Source organism: Corythoichthys intestinalis, chromosome 18 (assembly GCF_030265065.1).
Source record: "Corythoichthys intestinalis isolate RoL2023-P3 chromosome 18, ASM3026506v1, whole genome shotgun sequence".
Taxonomy (NCBI): domain Eukaryota; kingdom Metazoa; phylum Chordata; class Actinopteri; order Syngnathiformes; family Syngnathidae; genus Corythoichthys; species Corythoichthys intestinalis.
Window position 1 is genome coordinate 45,528,215 of NC_080412.1, and position 27,275 is coordinate 45,555,489.

Here is a 27,275-nt window from a genome sequence, read left to right on the forward strand (position 1 = left end):
ATGCCACATGGCAAAATCCATTTTACCATATGGCAAATACCACTTTTTGTTCTCGCTGTCGCTCTGAATTGTTTTAAATGCACCATTCGCTATCTCAAAACTCACATTACCCAAACATGTTTTGAATTGACTGCGTAGTGTTTGAGTTACTGCCATAGCAACACCTTAGCAACGAGGGACGCGCCTCGCTGCCGGCCGCTACCTGATGACGTCAATTCCCGAAGACCTCGCCATCACTCCAATACCAAAGTATACCACATTAAATAACCTTTTCAACCATGAATTACCAGGAAAGGCTGTTATGGCGACAACTCAAGTGGCAGACAACGTCCCGTATAACATAGATTTTTATCCCAAACTCTCATATCCCAAACTCTCATTTAGTGCACAGCAAATAATAAAACAAATACACACCATTAGGAATTTTACAGCACACGACAGTGATTTCGCTGGCATTAAACAAATCTTCTGGAAATGCAATACCAACTGCAATTTTCCGTTAAATGTAAGTTTTAAGACATTTTAAGTCTTTTTAAGGACTCACGGGAACCCCGATTTAGTCTGCTGTTCTCCCTTTTATCATCTCTATAGTGATTGTTCCTAGACTTCACTATCAGTTGAGGGAAACGGGGCGCTGGGCCCCTCCATAGGGGGCCTATTTTCAAATACTTAAAATTAAAATATTTTCAAAACCAAAGCCACTAGCAACCTAAAACCAAAACAGGCATATATGAGTCTCCATGAGCAGCGGTATTGAAAGATTCAAAGTCGTTCCCAAATAAAATCCTGATTAATTATTTTTTTATATAAGTACAGTACACCAAAACTTAAAATGGCTATAAAATTCTCAGATTTGACAATAGATGCACTAACATCACCAAATGCAGAGATAATCACCTATATTTTTAGGATCAATAGCAACATTTAACATATCATATAAGTCATTATCCGAAAAAGCGCCTTTTTTTTTTTTTTTTTGTGTGCAATTTTGACATAAGTCTTCAACAGCTAATAAATCACCCAATTTTCACATCAGAAACTTAATACTTGACAAAAGCATGCAAAATCATCTTAATTTTTCTCAACAAACGGAAATTTAATATATAATCACAACTTATTTAGGTTGAATTCCGATGTCTGGCTGGCTATCTGGCCCTCGTTATTTTTAAATTGAAATGTTACATAAAATAAAACACGTAGAAGCCGAAAAAAAAAAAAATTGTATGGACACAAAAATGTCTAAATTACAAGTATTTTGCCCCCAAAAACGGGCAGTTGGCTGAAAACGACCTAATTATTTGAATGTAAAGTTATGCTATTGTGTATGGATACAAAATCCAACATAGCAGTCATCACAAAACAGACATTTTTAAGTTGAAAATTCTTGTAAAAAATGCATAAATCCCGGAATTTCTATAGAAATTAACGTAAAACAGTCTAGATTCTTGGTTACAAGCAAAAAACCGGGCGGTTATCATTTATTTACGTAAATATTTCAAGCTAAAGTTACGCTAATTTTTTCCCGTTCATTTCATTTTTTCTCCACAACGTTTCAAAGTGCATGCATTGTGCTATTTTATATAATAATTACCTTGAATCGACAACCAAATCACTCCTGCCAGCTTGTATGCACCAAAACTTTCGTCCTGTTTCCACCTAAATCCGTCGTTAGAACGCAGCGTGTTTGGTTTATCGCAGTGAAAGCTGCCACAACACTACGGGAAGCTGTGGTGCAATGTCTGTAGGAGCTGTCTCGTCAACTGATAGTGAAGTTTCTGTGATTGTTAATGATTGAGTGTCTGATAACTACAACCCCTTCCCCCAAAATATGACTTAAAATCCAATGCAGCATGTTTTTTCCATTCTTCATTGTGCATGTTTTGGCGAGTGCAACTTAAAAACTGAAAAATACAGGCCATCGATGTGCATTAGCGCAGGCGTTCTTGCATTCTGACACCAAATAATGAAAAAAATTGCTGCCATCCCGATACTTTGAGAAAAAGCTGGGCACTCACCGGGGAACTGATAGCTGTAGCTAGGTGCGAATCCAGTGTATCCGCGGCCGTATGTTGCCACAATATTCGGGTAACCTTTAAAAGAAAGAGTGAAAGATCTCAGTGTACAAGTAAGTAATGCTTCAGAACAGAGCCATGACGCCCATTCATAAATACAATTGAGTTTTAAATAATATGTGAAACAGATGATTCACTTCCTGAACACCCACGCAGAAAGAGATCAGCGTGAGATTTGGAAGCTTTTATCAAGCAGACAGCCTGTAATACTGTATCACATCCTTCCCTCATTTAGCGTATTTGAAAAATGGGCAGGTAGAAGTAATTTACTTGGTCGCTTCCAGCCGAATAAAAAAAAGTGACATGCATTCATGGTTCATCAAGTTTATGCTTGAGTGTCAAGTGGAAAACAGTGAGACCACCTCAAAATCAATGGTCTTAATTAGATTAACTACTAATTTTGATCGAGCCGCTCTTGTTGTTCTCCCAGCACATCATCCAATCTAGGAAATCCATCTAACTCTGTTGACACATTTCAGCTAATCTTGCTTGATAAAAAGTTCCAGGAGCCCCAATAAAACAACAACACTCGAAAGTTATTCTCCTGATTCTCAATTATTTTTATTGACCAAAAATGCCAGAGACAGCGAGAACAAAAAGTGGTATTTGCCATGTTGCATTTTTTTGTAAGCGGCAAAATGGATTTTGGCATGTGGAATTTTTTGCCATGTGGCAAAATGGATTTTGCCATGTGACAATTTTTTTTTGCCATGTGGCATTTTTTTTTGTATGTGGCAAAATGGATTTTGGCATGTGGCATTTTTTTGTATGAGGCAAAATGGATATTGGCATGTGGCATTTTTTTGTATGTGCCAAATGGATTTTGGCATGTGGCAATTTTTTTGTATGTGGCAAAATGGATTTTGGCATGTGGCATTTTTTTGCCATGTGTCATTTTTTTTGGTACGTGGCGAAATTCATTTTGCCTTGTGGCATTTTTTTTTTTGCCATGTGGTATTTTTTTGTATGTTGCATAATGGATTTGGGCATGTGGAATTTTTTGCCATGTGGCAAAATGGATTTTGCCATGTGACAATTTTTTTTTGCAATGTGGCATTTTTTTTTGTATGTGGCAAAATGGATTTTGGCATGTGGCATTTTTTGTATGTGGCAAAATGGATATTGGCATGTGGCATTTTTTTGTATGTGCCAAATGGATTTTGGCATGTGGCAATTTTTTTGTATGTGGCAAAATGGAATTTGGCATGTGGCATTTTTTGCTTTGTGGCAAAATGAATTTGGGATGTGGCATTTTTTTGCCATGTGGCATTTTTTGATATGAGGCGAAATTAACTTGGCCATATGGCTTTTTTTTTTTAATGTGGCAAAATGGATTTTGGCATGTGGCAATTTTTTTGGGGTATCTGGCAAAATCGGATTTTGGCATGTGGCATTTTTTTTTGTATGTGGCAAAATCGGATTTTGGCATGTGGCATTTTTTTTTTGGTATGTGACAAAATTTATTTTGCCATGCTGCATTTTTTGGCATGTGGCAAAATAGATTTTGGCATGTGGCTTTTTTTCCCCATGTGGCAATTTTTTTTTTGCCATGTGGCAAAATGGATTTTCCCATGTGGCATTTTTTTGTCATGTGGCAAAATGGATTTTGCATGGATTTGGCATGTGGCTTTTTTTTTTGCCAGGTGACATTTTTTTTCCCGGTATGTGGCAAAATGAAGTTTGCCACATACTAAATACCACTTTTCGTACACTGCCCTGCTGAAATATGGCATTTTTTAAAGAGAGGGTAATAACATTTAGAGCACTTTTGGGAGGGCTCTTAGACACCCACTTGTGGCAATGTTACTGTATTTTATATTCTGTGACTAGAAAAGCAACAATTAATTGAATAATCGACAACTAATCAATTAGCAAATTCATCGGCAAGTATTTTGATAACCGATAAATTGTTTAGGACCTTCTTCATCTTAAACCTGTCTAACTTCTTGAAATTATAACATATATATAACTTCTCGGTTGTAAATGTGATCAGATTTCTTCATTATATTTTTGTCAAGTCAAAGTAGGACATGAACAAAAATTGCTTTGACTTTGGAAAACAACAATTCACATTTTTGCCAATTTTCGGTCATCTTACAGTCTATACTGGCTTCTTAATAAAACTGCAACAACTAATCGATTAAATTAATAAATTAGTTACCAACAAATTTGATAATCGATACAGTTGAAGGAAATAGTCATCCATTTTGTCTTCATTGCTACTTACAACATGCTAAATTGTGAAGGTAACTGAGTAATGGACATTTAGCCGATTAATCCACCAATGATTTAATTAATCGTCCGATGTATCGATTATGAAAATAATCGTTACTTGCAAACCTACTGTGGACTGTGCAAAGACATTCAAGTACAGTGGTACTTGAAATACGATCGCCTCGACATACAATCCTTTCAACATTGGACGTAAAATGTGACTTATCATTTTTCTCGACATGCGACAATTTGCTCGAAAAACGACGATTTATGACAATGTCGATGTCGCAATTGCATCGTTTTCCCGCAAGACGGACGCACGGTGGATTTTCTTGTGAGATAAATTATCATGGGTCCCAGGAAGGTTAGTGCAGGTGGTGAAAAAACAGTGACTCTTGGCAGTGAAATTTAGATGGAAATGATCGAAAAATATGAGCGTGGCGTGCGCGTCACTGAACTGGCTCGACAATAATGCTGGAATATATCTACGATCTCGACGGTGCTCCTACAACGGCGAATTTGAAAGCAAAACCTACAGAAGCATTGTCAATCTGCTGTCACAATGCCGATTAGAACCAGAGAACTTCCATCTAATTAACAGGACAAGTCGAGTCCGAAGCAGCTGGAGGCAACATATTGAGACACAGACGCAAGACAACGGTGAGGAAAGCAGGAAGAAAAGCACAAAAAAAAAATGAAAACATAACATGAGGTTAGTGGGCGGATGAGCGAGTGGGCCAATATGAGAGTTAGTGAGAATTTAAGTACCATCAAGGGCAATATAAACATAATTAACCCTCTAATTATGCTATATGTCTCCGTCTTTATCCGTTTCCCAGAAGCTATTTCAACCTACCAACCATAACTGTCAACTAAATGACCTAATAAGAGCAAGTCCTTCAGGCCAGGACAAAAAATGCCATAACAGCAGCAAAACTTTCCAACTGACCGTACGAAATCCAATTAGGATTATGTACGGTCTAAAGAAATAGAATTTGCTTGAATCAATACGAGAATGTATTAGCCATTTTAAAGCAAAAACAAATAAAATGCTCTCGAATACATAAGCAGACGGACCGATGTGTGGACTTCTATACATACAACTCCTAGCAAAATGTATGGAATCACCAGCCTCGGACGAGCACTCACTCAGACATTTTATCATGTAGAACAAAATCAGTTAAAAAGCTTGAAAAAACAATGAATTGATTCAAAAGTGCAACTCTTTGGCATTTAGAAACACTAAAAGAAATGAATAAAAACATTGTGGTGGTCAGTAAATGTTACTTTTATAGAGCAAGTGCAGGGAAATAAATATAGAATCACTCCATTCTGAAGAAAAAAATATCCATTTTGAGTTGAAGATACAGACACACCCAGTCAATTTCCTTTCCTTAATTGGGCCCCTGCCTCAGATTAGATCTGCTCGTTAGTCAGCAGTTAAAAACAGTGAAGTTATCACACCTTGTTGGGCTGCTGGACCAAGTGGATTCACAAGAATCATGGCTCAAACAAGAGAAATGTCTCTTGAGACCAAGGAGTGGATTATAAAACTTCTTGAAGAAGGTAACGCTACACGTACGGTTGCCAAAGATGTGGGTTGTTCAGTCAGCTGTTAAAAAAATCTGGACCAAGTACAAACAGCATGGGAAGGTTGTTAAAGTTAAGCGTGCTGGTAGACCAAGGAAGACATCCAAACGTCATGACAAACAACTAAAGGCCGTATGTCTTGAAAACAGAAGATGTACAAGACAAATGAAGAAAAAATGGGAGGAAGCTGGAGTCAAGGTATTTGACAGAACTGTACAAAATTGCCAAAAACAAAATGGGATTTTCATACAGTAAAGCTAAGAGGAAACCATCATTGACACTTAAACAGAAAATCTGACTGAAATTGACTAAGGAGAGGCAATCATGGACTGTGAATTACTGGATGAAGGTTATTTTCAGTTATGAGTCAAGAATCTGCATTGGACAAGGTGGTTATGCTGGAACTTTTGTTTGGGGCCGTTCCAGTGAGATTTACAAAGATGACTGCTTGAAAAAAACATCATAATTCCCTTAGTCCTTGATTATATGGGGCTGCATGTCAGGCAAAGGCACTGGGGAGATGGCTGGGGTTAAATCTTCAATAAATGCACAAGTTGACATTGAAATTTTCGACATCTTTCTTATCCCTTCAACTGAAAATATGTTTGTCATTTTCCAAGATGACAATGCATCATGCCAAAGAGCTAAAACTGTTAAAGCATGCCCTGGAGAAAGACTCATCCAGTCGATATCATGGCCTGCAAATAGCCCAGATCTCAACCCTAGTGAAAACCTGTGGTGGAAATGGAAAAAAATGGTCCACAGCGAGGCCCCGACCTGCAAAGATGATCTGGCAACGGCAATCAAAGAGAGTTGGCACCAAATTGGTGATGAATACTCATCAAATCCATGCCTCAGAGACTGCAAGCTGTCATAAAAGCCAGAGGTGGTGCGACTAAATACTAGAGATGTTTCTCATGATTCCATATTTTCCATCAGAATGGAGTGATTCCATATATATTTCCCTGCACTTGCTCTATCAAAGTAACATTTACTGACCACCACCACCGTCACTACCACGTTTTTTATTCATTTCTTTTAGTGTTTCTAAATGCCAAGGAGTTGCACTTTTGAACTAATTCATTATTTTTTACAAGCTTTTTATCTGAGTTTGTTCTACATAATAAAATGTCTGAGTGAGTGCTCATCCGAGACTGGTGATTCCATACTTTTTGCTAGGGGTTGTATTAACTCATTGTGTCCCAAAAACGTATTTATACGTCTTTTAATGTTTTTTTTTTTTTCCCCACAAGAGACAGCTCTAGGTTCTGATGCAACTTGGCTCCAAAGCACAGTGCTCAAAATCCATTTTAAGGCAATAAAACTGGCCACTGGAGGGCAGTAGCGCATTTTGGAAGAATACATATCGGAGCATGAAAGGGAGTGAATGAAGAGAAATAGTCAGGAAACGGAAGTTGGAAGATGTAAGAAGCGTGAGAAAAATGTGGAGAACGATGTAAAACACAAGTCACATGCCCCACACAAGTTCTCTAGGTTTATTCTGTTATGAGGTAGTGGTCACTACAAAAGAAAGATTGATGAGACAGACAGGCGGAGATGAGAGAAAAATTTACCCCGTCTGCCGATACAGCCGCGGCCACAACAGCGTCATCTCTCAGTTCAATAGTTTAGTCATGTGTATATAAATTGTTACTTTGCTATCAAAAGCTCTATTTGTCTTTTTTTTATGTTATTTTGTAGAAGGAAAACATTATTCAGATGTTTGGGATGTCACAAAAGCACAAAATAGCTGTGTTAAAGTCAAAGTTACGTTTGAAATGTAGGCTTTTACAAAAAGCTCAATTTCTTTGTTTTTTCATCAGAAATTGGAGAATTACTCAAACTAAGCTATTTTCTAATGTTGATTTCTAAAGAATGGAAAAAAATATGAACTAACTTTTTATTTCTGCTTAAAGAATCTTTCTTTTGGTGGGTTCCATGTTTATATAGCAATATAACAGAATTTTCTTTGGGCCTTGCAAAATCAGTCAAAATCCAGTAAAACGGCCGGGAGCGAAGATTCTTGCTCCGGTGAAAATGGCTGGGACTGAATGAGTTAAAGTGATAAGGCATCTTTGAGTGGACTTCAAGTAAAATTTAAGTACCGTATTGGCCCGAATAGATGACGGCCCTGATTATAAGTTTGAAAAAAGACTTTTTGAACACCAAGTTAATTTTTATACAGAAAATAAGTACAGTAAATCCGAAACAAATGATCATAACAATATATTTGAGAGAAAAAGCATGTTATTTTGCCTCATTCAAATCTTAATATCTGAACATTTAAATATGGCCCCTGAAGTGCAATCACATTCGTAAATGAATGGCTTCTGGTTTTTGAAATGTTAATAAACCAATCTATAACTGCATTAACCATCAAAGTGAAGTCTAACTGAAACTGTAGTCTTGAAAAAAAATCTGAATAAGAAAAAATATTGCAATAAAATAATGCAAACTGGTTAAACTTCAGAGGAGCTGAGATCTGTCATGACAGAACATCGCTTCAATGATATCTGGCGCCATCTAGCGTTGTGAATGGGGAGAGTAGCTGAGATTTGTCATGACAGAACATCGCTTCAATGATATCTGGCGCCATCTAGCGTCGTGAATGGGTATAATGTATAGACCGCGAATATAAGACGACCCCCTTTTTTTCAGGCTTATTTCAATGTAAAAAACACCGTCTTCTATTCGGGCCAATACAGTATTTCGATGCCGGGCCGAGTGCCCATTTTTTTGGAAATCAAAATATGGTCACCCTACGTATAATACATGTTTTTGGATAGTTACTTTGAGATTTAGGGGGTATTTAGGGGTACGTCGCCAGAGTAGGAACGGATTTATTTTGCTATGTGTATTTGCTATTTGTAATTGTTACAGCAGTATTTACAGTGGGGAGAAGGATTTAGTGTAGGTTTTTGGGCGAATTATAATGTATTTTAATGGGAAAATCCGACACGACATATGACCATTTCGACTTACAAACCAGGTCTTGGAATGAATTAAATACGTATGTCAAGGTACCACTGTACAGCATTCTGCATGTTAGCATGTGTGTGGTTTCTACTCTGTATGCCTCAGAGATCTCGTCAGTTGGAATCAGAAAGGTTGACCTTGGTCATAAATATCTAATCAGTGTTTGCCGTCCATGAAAAAGATCAATTTATTCCTGACCCAATGGGAAAATGCGTCTGCCGCAACACCTCGCTAGCAGACAAAAAAAAAAAAAAAAACCAATGCGAGGCGGCGAGGGGAACGTTAACCTGGTGTGGATGAATGCACGAAAAAAAAAAGAAAAATCTTCATTAGCCTCTGATGAAAAGTCATCACCTGGAAGCCACAGATGGATAGCTTTCACAAAAGCCCTCATTGTTTGTTTGGGCTGAAAAGAACTGAGGCGCCATACAATGAAAAGCCATTATGGAACACCAAAAATTGGATATTATGTGTTTGATATTGTCAAACAGAAGAAATGTTGAGCCAAAACGGCTGGCTTAAATGGCGCGGCCATTCTTCCGGGACTGTATTTTTGGGCTGAGCTTACCGAAAGCTACCGTAATTTTCGGACTACAAGTCGCACCTGAGTATAAGTCGCACCAGCCATAAAATGCCCTACGAAGAGAAAAAAAACACACTTATAAGTCGCACCGGAGTATAAGTTGCATTTTCTGGGGAAATTTACTTGATAAAATCCAACACATAGAACAGATATGTCATCTTGAAAGGCAATTTAATATAAAAATACAATAGAGAACAACATGCTGAATCAGTGTACAGTGCATGAACAGTGAAATGCTGATATACTGTCCTCACCAGGACGCTACGGCTCGGTCCTGGCTATACAGCGAGCTAAACTCCCAAATGACGATGCTGGATGCCCGTATAATTTGCTTAATCAATTTCGTCCTCGATACCAAACAGGTTAGCATCAACGTAAGTAAATGATAATTAGGTGCTATTGCAGCAATGACACAAACGGTTAACATGCATTTGCTAGCATTAGCACATCGTTCAAACAACCACACAACTGGCTCTAAGTGTCCGATCGCGGGCGGAAAACACACAACAACAAAAGAAAAGATGATACACACAGGCGTTGCCTCTGTAGAGATATTTTACAAGCATAAACAATGAACGTAGGTTCGCAGCCGTGTTTCTCTCTCACTAACTCGCCCACTCACGCAGAGCTGCGTAGCAGTCCGTCTTCTTCTGGCGTGCGAGCGCTCTTCTTCGCGTAAACAAGTGCGAGTGCGCCCCCATGTGGGCGTGAAAGCATCACAAACTAAAAGCATGTATTTCAATATAAAAAAGGTCAATAATACAATTGAACACACATTGCCAAAGGCAAACGCGAACGTGGCCATAGCTATTAAGAGTTATTCAGATAACTATAGTAGGGATGTCCCGATCCAGGTTTTTGCACTTCCGATCCGATACAGATACTGGCCGATACAGATACCGGCCTATCAGAGCATGTGTTAAAGTTTAAAGTTATTTAGCCTCCTTACTTAGTTGTCAGACTCATGTTGAAAAGGGTTTTAGTACTCTTGATAACAATTAGCCAGCTGAATTAGGTGAGTTTGAATAACACACAACGGTTGGTAACAAAAAACTGACCTGTTTATTCAGTGACAAACACAAAACATAATAAATAACAAAACAGAAATGGCATAGTCAGTAGTAAAACATGCAAATAATATTGTAAACTGTCTTAAAAAAAGCAAAACACACAAACAACCTCAGTGGAAAATCCCACAAACCCCCCAAGCTATTAGATGCTTTTAATGTTTCGTGCATTAGTTACAATAATTGTATAAAAAGCCTCTAAGGTTTAAATAAACGACTATTTCAGTATCAAGTTCATATTTTAAAACAGTAAATAAAATACTCCAGTCCCCATTCTGTATCAGCAGCTTTAAACTACATTCAATTCATTTAATTTTGCGAATCAACTGTTAAAGTTGTTAAAATTGCTCCCGTTATTCCACAATTTCCCTTCTGTCTACTTTCGACATGTGAAAGTTTTAAAACTGTTTTGAAGATAGATTCAAGTCAAGATTTTGCCGATTTAGGAGTATTTTAGATAAAAAGTTAATTAGGTTCGCTTGAAAGGTTCACAACAGCCTACTAGGGAAGTCTCCTACTTTAAGATGGTGGCTGTTTACTAACGCATCTAGTTTTCCATACTTCAATGTTGCTAACGTCGTCGTTTTGCTCGGACTACTTTTAATGCGGGACAACGCGCTGATGTCACGTGCGTAGAGGAAGAAGCAAAAAAAAAAAAAAAAACCTTACTGCAGCCGACAGCCGCGACAAACGACGCCGACGTTGCTAAATACTTGCCCGCACGATGCTACATTGGTAGCAGGTAGAGTGTGATGAGTCTCATAGAGATCACATGTATGTTGAACTAGATGCGAAATGACAGATTCGGCCGCGTCTGGGCAGCGTTAGTAAACAGCCGCCATCCTAAAGCAGTAGAGCGCTAAGCGCTAATACAGAGCGCTAAGCGCTAATAAATAAGATTAACCTGACTGTCACTAACTCACGTAACGGTAGCCCTGCGGAGGGCTAGGTTTTTATTAATTATGACCACTGTCGATGCGTGGCTAACGTGTCTTACATACAGGCTTTAACATAACATAGCATTGTGGAGTGATGAGGGTGTAAAATAAAAACTCAATAATGCTAACTATCAATTTTAGCTCAGTAGTTATTGCTGGATAAAACAAGTAGCAGTAGCACTGGTCCCTTATGTGCTCCAATACAGCCTGTATCATACATTTATTTTGAACACTGCAAAAACTCAAAATCTTATCAAGACTTACAATTTAGACTAACTTAAAACTTAACTAGAACTTAAAAATGGCTTGACACAAATAGAAATTCAATTGAAACACGTGGGAAAAAATCCTAACTTTTAAGTGATGTGTGTTTTCAAGCGTAACAGCATTTTTTATATATATATATATATATCTAAAGGTTTTTTGAGTGAAAGCAGTGAATTAGTCTCTTTTTTTTTTTCTAGTTACATCTGAGATGCAATTGTTGGCTGTTTTCAACAATATACATCAAAAATAAAGACATTGATTGACTGAAAATGGTTCAAGATTAGATGAAATGTCTTGTTTTCTCATGTATATTTATAATTGCTCTTCACCTAAAAATATATTTGTTTTATCGGATTACTCGATTAATCGATAAAAATTTCAGTCGATTACTCGATTACTAAAATATTCGATAGCTGGAGCCCTAGTTGTATTAAAACTTCTTACAGCTTTACCACCACGCTTGACTTTATTGTGGCATATGTTGCACTCTGCCTTTTCGTCTTTGTCGTCCTTTAAGGTGAAATGATCCCACACAGCTGACATTTTTACCGATAAAGTCTCTTGGTAAATTGGGAGACTGTAATGTAGTGGGTTGAAGGTGTGCCGTAAAATGCGGACTGGATTTTAGGGAAAGCGAAGCTAAAACTGGAATGGATTATGTAAATCGGTGCGCTGCAAAACCCGGACCGGACTTTCAAAAAAACTGGATCGGAAGTCTGGATCAGAATTTTTTCGTGTCGGCCGATCCGATACCGATGCGCATTTTCTTGCCCATATCGGCATCCGATCCGATCCAAATATCGGATCGGGACATCTCTAAACTATAGCATAAAGAACATGCTAACAATTTTACCAAACCATCAGTGTCACCCCAAAACACCAAAATAACACGGGAAATGATATCATAATGTGTTAATAATTTCACACATAAGTCGCACCGCCAGCCAAACTATGAAAAAAACTGATTTATAGTCCGAAAAATACGGTATTTGTCAGGCATTCGGGAGAGACGCGCATCTGATATGGTGCACTTTGCAAATATTTCGAGTAGCAGAAAAACAGACCGACTCCCTACTCCATTAAGCGAAGGCAGCCATTGTGTTGGCTCGGCCCGACGGCTGCGGCGTCCTCGCCCGCTCTTATTTGCCTTATTAATATGCATGCTAATGTACCTATTTTATGCCTCAACAACTCTGATTCACTTTAAAATCAATTATCCATCTGGCTCACCTATATCTCGCTCAGGCTCAAATGTCTATTTATTTCAACAAACATACATCGGGCACAGCACAATAAAGATAAATGCCTCGATTAGAGGCAGTAAACAAAGGAGCCAGGGAAGGCTTTAATGAGATTTGGCACAAAAGAAGCTTAGACTTTCTTAAATAATGAGCCAAGGGTCTTGTTTTTTTTCTTCTTTCCAAATGCAAATTCTATAAAGCAATGTTTGGCTGTCCTTGTTCCAATTTCATTTAGATAAGAGTGTCTCTAAACAAGTTGGCTGTTAATATTCTTACATGAGCACATCGCTGCCTTTCCGTCTACTCGGTCCCAACGGAGGGGAAGAGTGCTCTCCTCCGCGGAGACATTAGTGCGTGACAAGTTCTAGAAAGCTCTCTGTGGCTTTTTAAAAGATGCCAAAATGAGGAGATGCAAATGACTGACGGGAAGGAAAGTTTGACCCGGCAAAATTTTCGGGAAAGTACAAAATTGGCCAAAATGACAAAGTTGGAACCAACCCTCTTCATGAAGACAAGTTTTCACTTTAGTGCAGTGCTTCTCAGTTATTTTTTGAGGAGGAAATGTAAACATTTCGCGCGCCAACAACTATCTGCTGCTACTGTAAATAGTATATTGCAAAAATACACCTCCATAAAACTAGTTAAGTTCCCTGGTTTTTACTGTAAATCAACAAACAAAGAAATAACAATCAAAACACATCTTTAGTATTTAGTTGGACCACATCTTGCTTTTATGACAGCTTGCAGTCTCTGAGGCATGGACTTGATGAGTATTCTTCATCTATTTGGTGCCAACTCTCTTTGATTGCAGTTGCCAGATCATCCTTGCAGGTCGGAGTCTTGCTGTGGACCATTTTTTTCCATTTCCACCACAGGTTTTCAACAGGGTTGAGATCTGGGATATTTGCAGGCCATGCCATTGACTGGATGAGTCTTTCTCCAAGGAGTGCTTTAACAGTTTTAGCTCTGTGGCATGATGCATTGTCATCTTGGAAAATCAGAAACATATTTTCAATTGAAGGGATAAGAAAGCTGTCTAAAATTTGAATGTAAACTTCTGCATTTATTGAAGATTTAACCACAGCCATCTCCCCTGTGCCTCTGCTTCACATGCAGCCCCATATCCTCAAGGACTGAGGGAATTTTGACGTTTACTTCAGGCAGTCATCTTTGTAAATCTCACTGGAACAGCACCAAACAAAAGTTCCAGCATCATTACCTTGTTGAATGCAGATTCTTGACTCATCACTGAAAATAACCTTTCTTGAAGAAAGACTTATCTAGTCAATGCCATGGCCTGCAAATAGCCCAGATCTCAACCCTATTGAAAACCTGTGGTGGAAATTGAAATACATGGTCCACACCAAGGCTCCGACCTGCAACAATGGTCTGGCAACTGCGATCAAAGAGAGTTGGCACCAAATTGATGAAGAATACTTCTCATGTCCATGCCTCAGAGACTGCAAGCTGTCATAAAAGCCAGAGGTGGTGCTACTAAATACTAGAGATGTGTTTTGATTAGTGATGCACGATAATGCATTTTTCAGCCGATACCGATAACCGATAATTTCCTCCTCGTTCCAACTGATAACCGATAATGTCAAGCCGATAATTTTATTAAAAGATTCATGTAAAATTTTAAAGTATACACAAGAGAAAATATTACTGTGCAAAAATAATATTGCTCTTTTTTTTCCAACATCAAATGTGAACAAGTAGTAAATTCCAACATCTAAATAAAGACAGATTGTCTGACATTGTGTAATGGTAAACTTTTGGCAACAATTACTTATAGAGTAAATACATAAGTTGCACTAAAATTGCTTGAAAAGTAAGCCATTCCTAAAGTATAACATTACGACACAGCAAAAACACAACTCCTTAAAACTAGTTAAATTCCCTTGTTTTCAGGGTAAATCTATTGGAAATAAGCTATATTAACTGCCAGCACTTCAAGTATATTTCACTCAGATTTCTTGAAGAAAAATGGCCAGCTGAAAATAAGCTTAAAGCCTTATTTTAAGCAATAAATTATTATACATAATCCTAAAAAAAAAAAAAAAAAAAAAAAAAACTTGTCAGAAATGTTCTTTATTCAAGAATATGTATGGTTCAAAACATTATTTGAAAGCAATTTTTTCTTGATTTAGGTGAAAAATGACCATATCTTTTTTTAGATGTTTGGGCTTAAGAACAAATGGCAATATTTAGTTCAAGTAAGTGGAATTATCTGGCAAATTCATCTGTTAACTAGTCTTCAACACTCAAACAAGACGGGGAAAATTATTTGACTAGATTTAAGAAGAATGATCTGATTAAGACGTCATAAATTTCAAGCGTACTGAATGCATTACTGACTGGATGACTTCTTTGTGTGGTTTGGTGCACGTTACAATTATCAACTAACCACTGTGCCGTCATGATAAACATGCTTTGTTGTCATCACTTGTGTAAATGTCCGTGGTAAAACTGATGTGATCGGCATGTCTTTCACGAAGAATCGTGGTCGTATAAACTGCATTATTTTTTCATCCAGGGGTTTGGCTATCGGGTCACTTCGGGAATTTCCTCCCGCCTGTGCCTTTCAGTCCGCCCAGCTGCCAAATTAGCACCCGCCCCAGGCAACTGTCTTGAACTGGAGTGGTGGCGGCAGCTAAGTTCGTACCGGATATCCGCCCGCCCCGGCCGGCTCGCTGCGGCGCATTCGGTGCATGGCTCTGCTCTCATGCTCTGACCGCCTAGGGCGAGGCGGCGGCGGCGGCCTGCCGGACCGGCGGGCTCCGTCGGAAGACGGCTACTGGCCGCTTTGGGCTGCATTCCCATACAACCCGACTCCGGGAGGACCGCAGCGTCTCTGTATCGTCACAAGCCCCGTAGCTTCCTTTATAGTTTATTTGTGTTTACAATAGCTTTAGCATTCGCGCTAGGAGCAGCCTCGTATTCGTTCCAAAAATCATTGTGATGCAGTTTTAAATGGCTGCTGGGTTACTGCTAGTGGTGTTCAATGAGGACGCTTTCTTTACGCCTCGTGGAACTGTTTTGTAGATGGCGAGAGCGTCGTTTATTTCATTTCACACACGGGAAAAGCAACGCACGCTAGTGAGAGCACCTCAACACTGATGTGTAACACCGCCTCCTCTATGACGCCGTACTCCTAAACCCCTCCTCCCACAGGGGCTTCAGAGAGGGGAGGGGTTGAGCAGGCGGCAGTGGAGAAAACTGCTTGGTTGCGCACATTTGGAGGCTAAATCAAGTATATAATTATCGGAGTGCATTATCGGTTGATTTTTTTTTTATCTGTATTATCTGTGTGACGTCATAATTGCCATTATCGGCCGATAATTATCGGTAATCGATATTATCGTGTATCTTTAGTTTTGATTGTTATTTCTTTGTTTGTTTCTCATGATTCCATACTTTTTACTTCATATTTACGTAAAATAAATGCTAACTGCACGTTGTTTTTTGCCTGTACCCAAGAATCGAGACTGTTTTACATCCATATCTATAGTGAATTCAGGGATTTAAGCATTTATTCACAAGAATTTTCACCAGAAAAGCTTTGTGATTCCACTCGGTCCTCTATGACGGCAACGCCAACAATGAAGGCCCCCTATTTATTGGCCCCGAGTCCCGTCAATACATTATGAAGTCTATGAGTTAAAAGACTTATTTTAAGCAATAAATAAGTATATTTAATCTTAAAAAGCTTTGAAAATTCTTCATTCAAGAATAGATGTTGTTCAAAACATTATTTGAAAGCAAATATTTCTTGATCAAGGTGAAAAAACTTTTCGGTGTATGGGTGTAATAAGTACAAATAGTAACATTTAGTTAAAGTAAGTCAGTACTTCTCAAATAGTGGGGCGCGCCCCCCTGGGGGGGGCGCAGAGCGATGCCGGGGGGGCGCATGTGACCTCGGGGAACATGCTTTTTTTTTTTTTTGCACCGTACTGGAATAAAGTGTACTTGCACATCCACTCAGTGGGTGGCAGTGGCGCTCTCATTTTCAGAGTGCGCGCAGTATTTTTGAACTAAGCAAGAGTACTCAGCACACAGAAAACAGATATGAAGAGCAGTGCGCCGCCGCCGTTTTCCGACCGGACTCACTCACGCAGCGACCCACTGTCTTCTACGGTTCACACGTCCCCGCCCGAGAAGTGCCATTTTCGGCTTGAGATCGTCACGACGACCGCCCTCACCTAAGGTTCTACCTCGGCCGCCGAGAATGCTCTTTTTTCGTGCCGTTTGCCTTTTAGCTTTGACTTTTAATACAGTGGGTGATGAGGAAAGACCACTGTTTACTGTCTCTAAAAATAATCATAGCGGACAGCCAGAAGCCAAATCAATTAAGACGCCACTTCAAGACATTAGACCCCAATCTCATTGATAAGCCACTTGATTGTTTTTCAGTGAAAACGTGCCGAATATTGCCAACAATCGTCCCGCTTTGTCAGTGTTATATCAGTAAACCAGTGAGCAATGTTAGCATTCTCATTGCACACACTATTGCAAAGGAGGTAATACTGCGAGCAGCAAAAATAAAAACTGTCCTTCTGTCCAAAGACACTTTTTTTCTTTTATTCAGTTTTGTTTTTTCGGTCATTTTTTGCCATATTGTCCTCATGAGTGAATGTTTCTAATCAATTTGAATGTGTTATTATTTACTGATTTTATTACATTTTATTTTTCAGTATCAAATGGTCAAAAATGTACCTTGAGTGTATTTTTACAGTTTGGATGTGACTTTTTTTGAAATTCAGGCAAATTGATGCGCGTCAAGTCTTCTCTGTTACAAACAAAACAATGTTAATAAAGTTATACTTTATTATAAGTTGATCTGTGTTTTTTCTTTATTAGAAAAAAAGGACACAATGTTAGGCAGATGCGTATTTATAATAGTAATTTTATAGACAAATGATACTATTTACAGTGGCGGCAGAGAGTTGGGGGGGCGCGAAACATTTACATCTTCCTTGGGAGGGGCGTAACAGAAAATAATTGAGAAGCACTGAAGTAAGTAGAATAATCTGACACATTAAAGCAATACTAGGTAACTTTTCAACCTTTATAAAATGTTCCGATGATATGTCAACTGACTAGTTGAATGACATCTCTTTTATATCTTGAAGGGATCTGTATTGCTCTCACCGGCACTAATTAACTTAAATTGAGGAGGGTGGCAGGAACCCTGCCACACAAAAAAACTACAAATGTACTGACTGCTTTACAGTATATGTCACTTCTACCCCTTTACCCATTCGTGACAACCCTCTTTTTGGTCTCAAGAGACATCTCTCTTGTTCTTGTGAATCCACTTGATCCAGCAGCCCTCCAAGGTGTGATAACTGCCCTGTTTTTAACTGCTGACTAACGTGCAGATCTAATCTAAGGCAGAGGACCAATTAAGGAAAGGAAATTGACTAGGTGTGTCTGTATTTTCTACTCAAAATGGAGTGATTCCATATTTTTTCCTCACAATGGAGTGATTCTATATTTTTTCCCTGCATTTGCTCTATTAAAGTAACATTTACTGATCACCACGTTTTTTATTCATTTCTTTTTAGTGTTTCTGAAGTCCACTTTTGAACTAATTAATTATTTTTCAAGCCTTTTATCCGAGTTTGTTGTCCATCATAAAATGTCTGAGTGAGTGCTCGTCCGAGACTGGTGATTCCATACTTTTTGCTAGGGGTTGTATTAATCTCTCAAACACGCGTTTGGATATCCGATTAAAAAACGTCTCGACTTTCAACGTCTAAATTTGACCGCAATCAGCACTCTGTGGCGCGTTACCTGCAACGGCTCAAAATGCATGAAAACGGCAGCGTGTGCACCTGCTCTACTCGCGGTGCAAAAACGAGTCTCATGCAATCAGCGGCATGTTTCTTTTGCTTTTGAATGAAAAATAAATCTTTTATGTGAGGGCAAATCCATTTGGGTGGGTCGCACATACAAATGATATGCATGGAAAGGAGAGAGGGATGGGAGAGAAAGAGTGAAATAGTATTAAATAAAAAGGGCCAGAGGCATGGGCAGGATGGTAATGAAGAGGGGTAGACCAGCAGCTGAGGTCCCTGTAGATGAGATCTCTCACTGACATGTGTGTCCCCTTCATTACCCATTAAGGGGGGCACAGTGATGAATCCTTAATATGACATTACACCAATTTTCCTCTTCATTTAGCCTGCTAATGTGCTGGTCTGCTCCTATATGGCCAGGGGCTGTCTGTACCAGACTTCACCAGAAATAGACCACAGTGGCCACCGGTGGCACACCTTGAAGCCGCCTAATTAGGGCCGGCGTTCAACTAATGGGGCTTTCTTGACAAGACTTTGCCTCGCTGTGCCGCTAGAAAGCGATGACCAAACGGCATAAATTTGCTCGCTTCTCCCCTAAAACCCAATTCATTTGAATTTAGAGGCTCCCGGGGGACTTGCGCCAGACGCCTTACAAACATTTAAGCACTGAATTACTTTTAGAAACTGACTATTTTCCCGAGTGACGCCGAGGCCCGAAAATCGTCCTTTCTGTAAAATAGACGCTGTGCAGAAAATGCAATATTTTCCAATCCAGAAATCCATTGGGTCATAATTTGAAATTGGTCAGGCTGTTATGGCACATCATTTCCACAAGCCGCTAGCCACCTAAATTCTCATTGGGAAAAGGCTCGATAAGACTTGTTCGACACAAAAGAAAGCTACAAAAGAGTGTCATCAAGTAATGCTTGACGAATTCAAAAGCAACCTTTTGTACTGCCTTGATGGCTTTTATGCTTTTTTTTTTTTTTTTTAAGCGTCACAGAGGTGGAACAACATTGCGCTGCGAAATGAACAATCTCATTGCCTAGTGATTTTTATATGGAAACACAATGGTACCTCGACATACGATCAGTGTTAATCTTAGTTTAAACTAGAAATTACAATATCTGAAGAAATGACTCTGGGTCTTTGCTGTGTGGACATACAGATCTTAGCCCCGCCCAGGGCTATCATTAGAATGGACAAACATGCCTGTCAATGGCATTAAACAAAGTAAATGCCATTAGAAATGAATGGGAAATTTGGACGTCCATTGCCGGCAATGGAAGCACCCTTCATAAGCGTCAATGGAATCAGGGAAGTTTTGGGGGTACATCCGACTGATATCTGGCATAAGCTGCTTTTAAGGGGGGGACAGGCCCCCTCCCCCGGTGGCCGAAAGGTGTCATTGCATGAAATTGACTTTCATATATTATTAAAAAAAAAAAAAAAATATATATATATATATATCAGGGGTCGCGTTAACCGGATATTTTCCGTCGTTGACCGTTTTTTTAAAACGGTGACGGAAAAAACTGAAGTCCGTCCGTCATTTTGACAGGTTGCAATTCACACCCCAGACCAAAGAGTGGCGAGTTAGCATATTAATTAGCTATTGTCTCTCTTAATGCATGACGTCGTTGGCTCTTCTGTCAGAATATTGTAGCGTCACCGGGGTCTGGCGGCGGCACCGTGATTGACACATCAACGCGAGGTTCTTATTGGTGCACCCGGTGTGCCAGCGCGTCATCCAATTGATGGACAAGATTGCCGCCTGTGTATAGACCCCAATCACATGACGTCACAACTCCGCCCCCCTGACTGGAGCCGCCATATTGTGTGTCAGCTCGTCATGTTTACATATTACCGCTACGTACATGCCTCCTATTACGGCGTGTTTTTCTGCTCGTTAATATTAATAATCAAAATGGTGAAGGCGTGTGTGGCAGTTGGTTGCTGTAACAGAGAAGACAGACTGAGAGACTTGAAGTTCTACCGTATTCTGAGAGACCCGAAGATGAGAGCGAGATGGACTGCTGTAATTCGACAAGAAATCTGGGCACCAAACGATCACCACAGACTATGTAGTAGTCATTTTATATCTGGTAAGATGCATTTAATATATATTTAGAAGATTTTGGGCTGACAACCACAATTAAGATCATTGTGTGACGTTGGTGATTGGGGTCTATATCGTTGCCTCTTTTTCTTTGGGGGCGGAGTTGTTGGCGGTAAGCAGAGTAAAAAGGGAGAAAAATACCACGACTTCCGTGTCTAATTTTTCGCCGCCAAGCAAGCGTTACAATATTAATTAAAAATGAATGAAAACTAAATACTATTGAATATGTCATCATTATCATTTTAAAAATTTAAGTGACGGGTAAAAATAGACTATGACCGGATTTTTATGACCCTGTCAGTCAAAATGACAGACAACGAAAATGTCTAGCGCAACCTCTGATATATATATATATATATATGAAATATATATATGAAAGTTGTAAAGCAGTAAAACTGAAACAAAAATGAATGAAATGAAAAAAAAAAAGGTATATTTTTATAATGGGTCAAAAAAAGTATCCATAAAGAGCCATCCGACGCTTCTCAGTGTTTTGATGCACGCCGCCGCCTTCCTGAGGAGGAAATCTGACGAAATGATTACAACGAGCCAAGTGAATCACCGGTTCACTCCACACTACGGCGAGGAGTTGAAAACACCGCCAATTACCAAAATGGGCAGAATTGGTAACACAGGAAAGCGGCAAAAAAGCCATGAAAGCACGTCAGCTATGAACGAACACTTGAAGCGCTGTCACCCAAGTGTAAGTTTCGAAGACAACAAGAAATAACAAACTAGCAGATTGTAAATCCATACAACTTTCTAACGATTTTTTTTAACGGAAGTTGCCTTTACGTGCGTCGTATTAACGTGCATTTTTATTCAATAAAATAACTAAATACATAATTATATATATATATTTTTTAATTATTATGAATTTTTTTCGGATCGTGGAAGCTCCCACTTGGGGGAAATATATACATATATCCTGTATATACATAATATATATGGAAACAGCACTGGCCTGCTTACTGGAATCCATGACTGCACTAATGTTAGTTACTTTATATTATAGTGTATACTATAAACTGAATAATATATATTTAATTTTTGTTAATGTGAATATGTGTGCCTTTTATTCAAAATAATTTTAATATTTCAGTGTGCCCTCTACTTTATCTATTTTCAGGTTAAAACAAAAGTTGAACAGTTTTTCCCCTCCCCTAAAAATGCGGAATGCACACCAGAAAAAGCATCTGAACTCACACAAAGTATTCTGAAAATGGTTGTCCGGGACACTGCAATTCATTTTAACATTTACAATATAGACACTGACATACCACAAAAAGAGTAAGAATTGTTTCAACTCCTGTTAAAGAGGTGAAGTCACAGTTGCCACGTTTACATGGAGCCAAATATTCCAATTACAATCGGAATATTTGTTCAAACCGAATAAATGTGTTCCATATAAACACCTCATTCGGAATGAACAGGCCCAAACCGAATGAAATTTCATTCCGATTCACAGGGTGGAATATTCCTTTTCCCAAACCGATTAGAAGTAAAATTATATCATGTAAACAGGGAAGCGGAATGGTGTCTGGTTGCGTTCTTTCTGCACATGCTCCGTACTGACGTGGTGACGTCACTTGGTGACGTAAGTAACGTCACTTGCAACATGGCTTCCAAGCACAGCGCACCTAATTGGAGTCCGGCGGAAAGATTGTATTTAATTCAAACTTTAAAAGAATTGAATATAATTGCTCGCTTAGACGGGCGTAAAACGAGGAACAGTGAAGTAGTTAAAAAAGTTCACGAGAGGTTACACGAAGCCGGAATAGACCGGAGCGTTGACCAGATTAGAAACCGGTGGAAAACCAGCTACGACAAGGCAAAAGAGCAAAACAGCAGAAGCGGATACGACCCCACAAACACAACAAGTGGGTTAAAGTTAAAACAGCAGCACTCCGACGATCGATCTCCATGTTTTGCAACGTGACGCTTTGTTTTGATTAATCTGCGCATGTCAGACGGCAGTTGTCAAACGTCCTTTCGGAATAAAGGCAGTCACATGTAAACGCTGGATCGGAATAGATGAAGTGACATGTAAACAGCTGATCTGAAATTTCCATTCGGAATGATTTTTTAGCACTAGTTAATGCCAGCAGCATTTGACCTCATTGCTTGTGATTTATTATTGATATTTATGTTATTTATACGTTAATAAAGAATTTACAGTAGGTGTTCCAAAATGTTCTTTGTGAATTAATAAGCTTCAACAAAAATTTCATTATTAAATTAGTAGAAAAAAAGAAAAAAAAAATTATTAGATTAGTGGACTAATCGTAAAAATAGTCGGCTGACTAATCGGGAGGAAATTAGTCGTTTGGGACAGCCCTAGTTCAAAGTCACTCAAATCACCTTTCTTCCCCATACTGATGCTCGGTTTGAACTGCAGGAGATTATCTTAAACCATGTCTACATGCCTAAATGCACTGAGCTGCCGCCATGTGATTGGCTGATTAGAAATGAAGTGTTAATGAGCAGTTGGACGGGTGTACCTAATAAAGTGGCCGGTGAGTGTACTTTGCCCTCTGAACCCCAGAGGAGCAACACCTGTTTTCATATTCCTTTTTGAACAAAACGTTTATTGGTCAATGCCAATTATCTCACGTCTCATGCAAATGAGTCCAACAGTGTGTGCCTTGTATTTGACCGAAACTTAATTAATCCAATTAATAATGTATTGTTATGTGAAAAATAAAAACGAATTCGACTTACAAACCAGGTCCTTGAACAAATTCATACATAGAGATACCACTGTGTATTAATACAAAGTATAACACTTATATTGTGTGTACAGGAATGTACGACTCACTCAGCATGCCCATCCCCAACATGAAGGCATCCATGGTGTAGGGCAGACCCCTGGCTCGCCCCCGTGTTCCGGGCGGGAACATCACCTCCTTGGGCTGAGCTTTCTTACATTCTACCTATGGAGACAGACGAAGACACACACACAGACAAAAGCGTTAGACTGTGCAGGCACACGCGCAGACAGATCTGACAGGGCTGTCTAAGCTCTTTAAGGTAGTTTTCTATTTGACTTGCAGAGCCCACCATGTGTTCCGTGGAGAAAAACAAGACAGAGTCAATCCGAGCACCTCGCATTTTCCAGCAAAGTCCCTGCGGTAAACTTACAATCATGCTCTGGCTGCTTTCAAACAAAGGTTATTGCGCTGGTGGGCATGTGCCCAATGCTTCAGGGAAATACAAGCTAAATACTTTTAAAGACTTTTGGAGAACGGATACGGTCCCGTTCTCCAATGAAAGTTGATTTTTTTTTTTTTTTGTGTGGTCATTTGGTAGCGGAATGATCAAGTTTGCCACTTATCCATTACTTTTGAGCAGGGGTCTCCAAACTACTGGCCGTGGGCCGGCCACATTTGGTCCGGCCCCCTGAACAAAAAAAAAAAAAAACAAAAACAAAAAAACAAAAAACAAAAAAAAATAAATAAATAAAACTTTTTTTTTTTTTTTTAAAATAGTGTTATTTATTTCCTGGCTTCTTTTCTGTGAAGAACCCAGAAAGGGTTATTTGGTTATTGACTATTTAATTAATAGTGTTATTATATTATATTATATTATATTATATTATATTATATTATATTATATTATATTATATCATATTTAGGGCTGTCAAAAGATTAAAATTGTTAATCGGGTTAATTACAGCTTAAAAATTCAATTCAAACCATATATAAAATATGCCCTATTTTTCTGTAAATTATTGTTGGAATGGAAAGAAAAGACACAAGACAGATATATACATTCAACATAAGTACTGTATTAGTTTATTATAACAAAAAATCAACAAGATGGCATTAAAATTATTAGCATTCACTTAAAGCGATCCATGGATAGAAAGACTTGTTCTTAAAAGATAAATGTTAGTACAAGTTATAGAATTTTTATATTAAAACCCCTCTTAATGCTTTCGTTTTATTAAAATTTGTAAAAATTTTCAATCAAAAAAACTAATACCTCTCCATAGTTGATGTCAATAATTACACCATGCTCACTCATTATGCTGAAAGCCATAAAATCAGTTGGACCCATGCGCCAGCAGCGGGCGCCAAACACCAAAAAACAAGTAACAAGCGGACATTACACCCTCCTGTCATTTTAATCTGTTTGAGCGGGGCATGTGCGTTAATTGCGTAAAATATTTGAACCTGATTAATTAAAAAAATTAATTACCGCCCGTTACCGCGATAATTTAGACAGCCCTAATTATATTATATTAATATTATATTATATGATATTAATATTTTTATTTTATTTACTTTTGTTCCATGAAGAATCCAGAAAGGGTTATTTGATTGTGGCTTTCTGAAAAACAATACAATTTTACATTTAGGCACTCCTGCAATCGTCACACCTTTTCTGTTACAAACTGACCCTGGCCCCTCATCAGAGAAGGGAAAGGTTATGTGGCCCTCACAGGAAAAAGTTTGGGGACCGATGCTTTTGAGTGTCATTTTCGCAAAATGTGTTCTTGTGTACATGTGTGGGTTACAGTCATTCCCTAGTGTCCCTTTGTCCAATTCCACATGCTCGTCGATTTTGCACCCCCCGCCCACTCCATTTCTATCACGTTCCCATCCTGCATCATAAATGACATCCCCTCCTCCAACATCACACATATTAAATGAGGGCTGTAACAAGGGCAGGTGAGGGAAAATAGATGAGAGTTCTACAGTATATGCTAGGGGTATTAAATGTACGGCCCGCCCAATCCGCCCCAGAGTGCAGCTCGTTCATACTCTACTTACAGAATCACTTGATTTTATTTCGACATTGGCGGCGTAAACCCGTAAATTTGTGATTTGTGTGATGGAGTGCGTGCACTACTGCATTTAGCGGTTACATTCGCCCCCTCGCGGTCAAAATGGACTGGATACTAGCACTGTCAATGTCAGCTGATGAACAGAGGTGGGTAGTAACTAGAGATGTCCCGATCCGATATTTGGATCGGATCGAACAAAAAAATGCGCATCGGTATCGGATCGGCCGACACGGAAAAAATCCGATGCAGACTTCCGATCCAGCTTTTTTTTTTTTTTTAAAGTCCGGTCCGGGTTTTCCAGCGCATCGATTTACATAATCCATTCCAGTTTTTGCTTCGGTTTCCCTAAAATCCGGTCCGCATTTTACGGCACACGTTCAACACACTACATTACCGTCTCCCAATTTACCGAGAGAGTTTATCGGTAAAAATGTCAGCTGTGTGGGATCATTTCACCTAAAAGGACGACAAAGATGAAGAGGCAGAGTGCAACATATGCCACAATAAAGTCAAGCGTGGTGGTAAAGCTGTAAGAAGTTTTAATACAACCAACCTAATCAAGCATTTAGCGAAATACCACCACAAAGGAGTATGTTAAGAAAACCAAAGACAAAAAGAAAGGTCCTACGCAACTAACACTGGCAGAAACTTTTGCTGTGCGTGAAACTCTGGCACTCGACAGTCCCAAAGCCCAATGAATGACAAGAGTCATTGCCGAAGAATTCATTCTGGATGACGAGCCATTATCTCTCGTGAGTAAAGACGCACCATCCAACACTTAGAACCACGGTACACCATGCCCAGCCGTCATTACATCCTTGAGCAATTCGGCCTTGGAAGATTCGAGAACGATTCACAAACATCCAAATTCCGATTATTGAAATATGTCAAGTAAAGCGGAACAAATACACAGCGCGGTCTTCGGGACGCAATGAGAAACGGACCGCATTGCGTCCAAGACTAAACATCATGCTTGTCATAGACCTGGGTAATGCCAATGCTAAACTCACGGCTTTAGCTCAATTTATGCCGCTGGATAAAGAACACAAGAATACCTGACTGTTGCTGACAGCCGCTACAAACTACGTCAACATCATTTTACTGTAGATAATAGATATCATATGTATATAGAACTAGATGCAAAATGACAGACTTGACGGCGTTAGCAACATTGAAGTATTGAAAACTAGATGCGTTAGTAAACAGCTGCCATCTTAAAGCAGGAGACTTCCCTAGTAGGCTGTTGTGAACCTTCCAAGCGAACCTAATTAACTTTTTGTCTAAAATATCTGCAAAATCTTGACTTTAATCTATCTTCAAAACAGTTTTGAAACTTTGACATATTGTAAGTAGACAGAAGGGAAATTATGTAATAACGGGAGCAATTTTAACAACTTAAACAGTTGATTCCCAAAATTAAATGAATGTAGTTTAAAGCTGCTGACACAGAATGGGGACATGAGTATTTTATTTACTGTTTTAAAATGTTAACTTGATACTGAAATAGTCGTTTATTTAAACCTGAGAGGCTTTTTATACAATTATTGTAACTAATGCACGAAACATGAAAAGCATCTAATACCTTGGGGGGTTTGTGGGATTTTCCACTGAGGTTGTT

At 38.9% G+C, this 27,275-nt stretch overlaps 1 protein-coding gene across 11 annotated transcripts in view; it reads right to left on the bottom strand.

Annotated features, from left to right (window-relative positions):
- The window catches only part of msi2b (musashi RNA-binding protein 2b), a 653,181-nt gene that overhangs the window by 139,322 nt on the left and 486,584 nt on the right, over positions 1–27,275 (bottom strand). For all 11 annotated transcript variants that reach the window (XM_057821855.1, XM_057821848.1, XM_057821852.1 and 8 more), the window contains 2 exons: positions 23,687–23,801; positions 2,016–2,090 (listed from right to left, as the gene is read on the bottom strand). In XM_057821855.1, the coding sequence (XP_057677838.1) occupies positions 2,016–2,090; positions 23,687–23,801 (190 nt within the window). The remainder of the gene's footprint in view (positions 1–2,015; positions 2,091–23,686; positions 23,802–27,275) is intronic.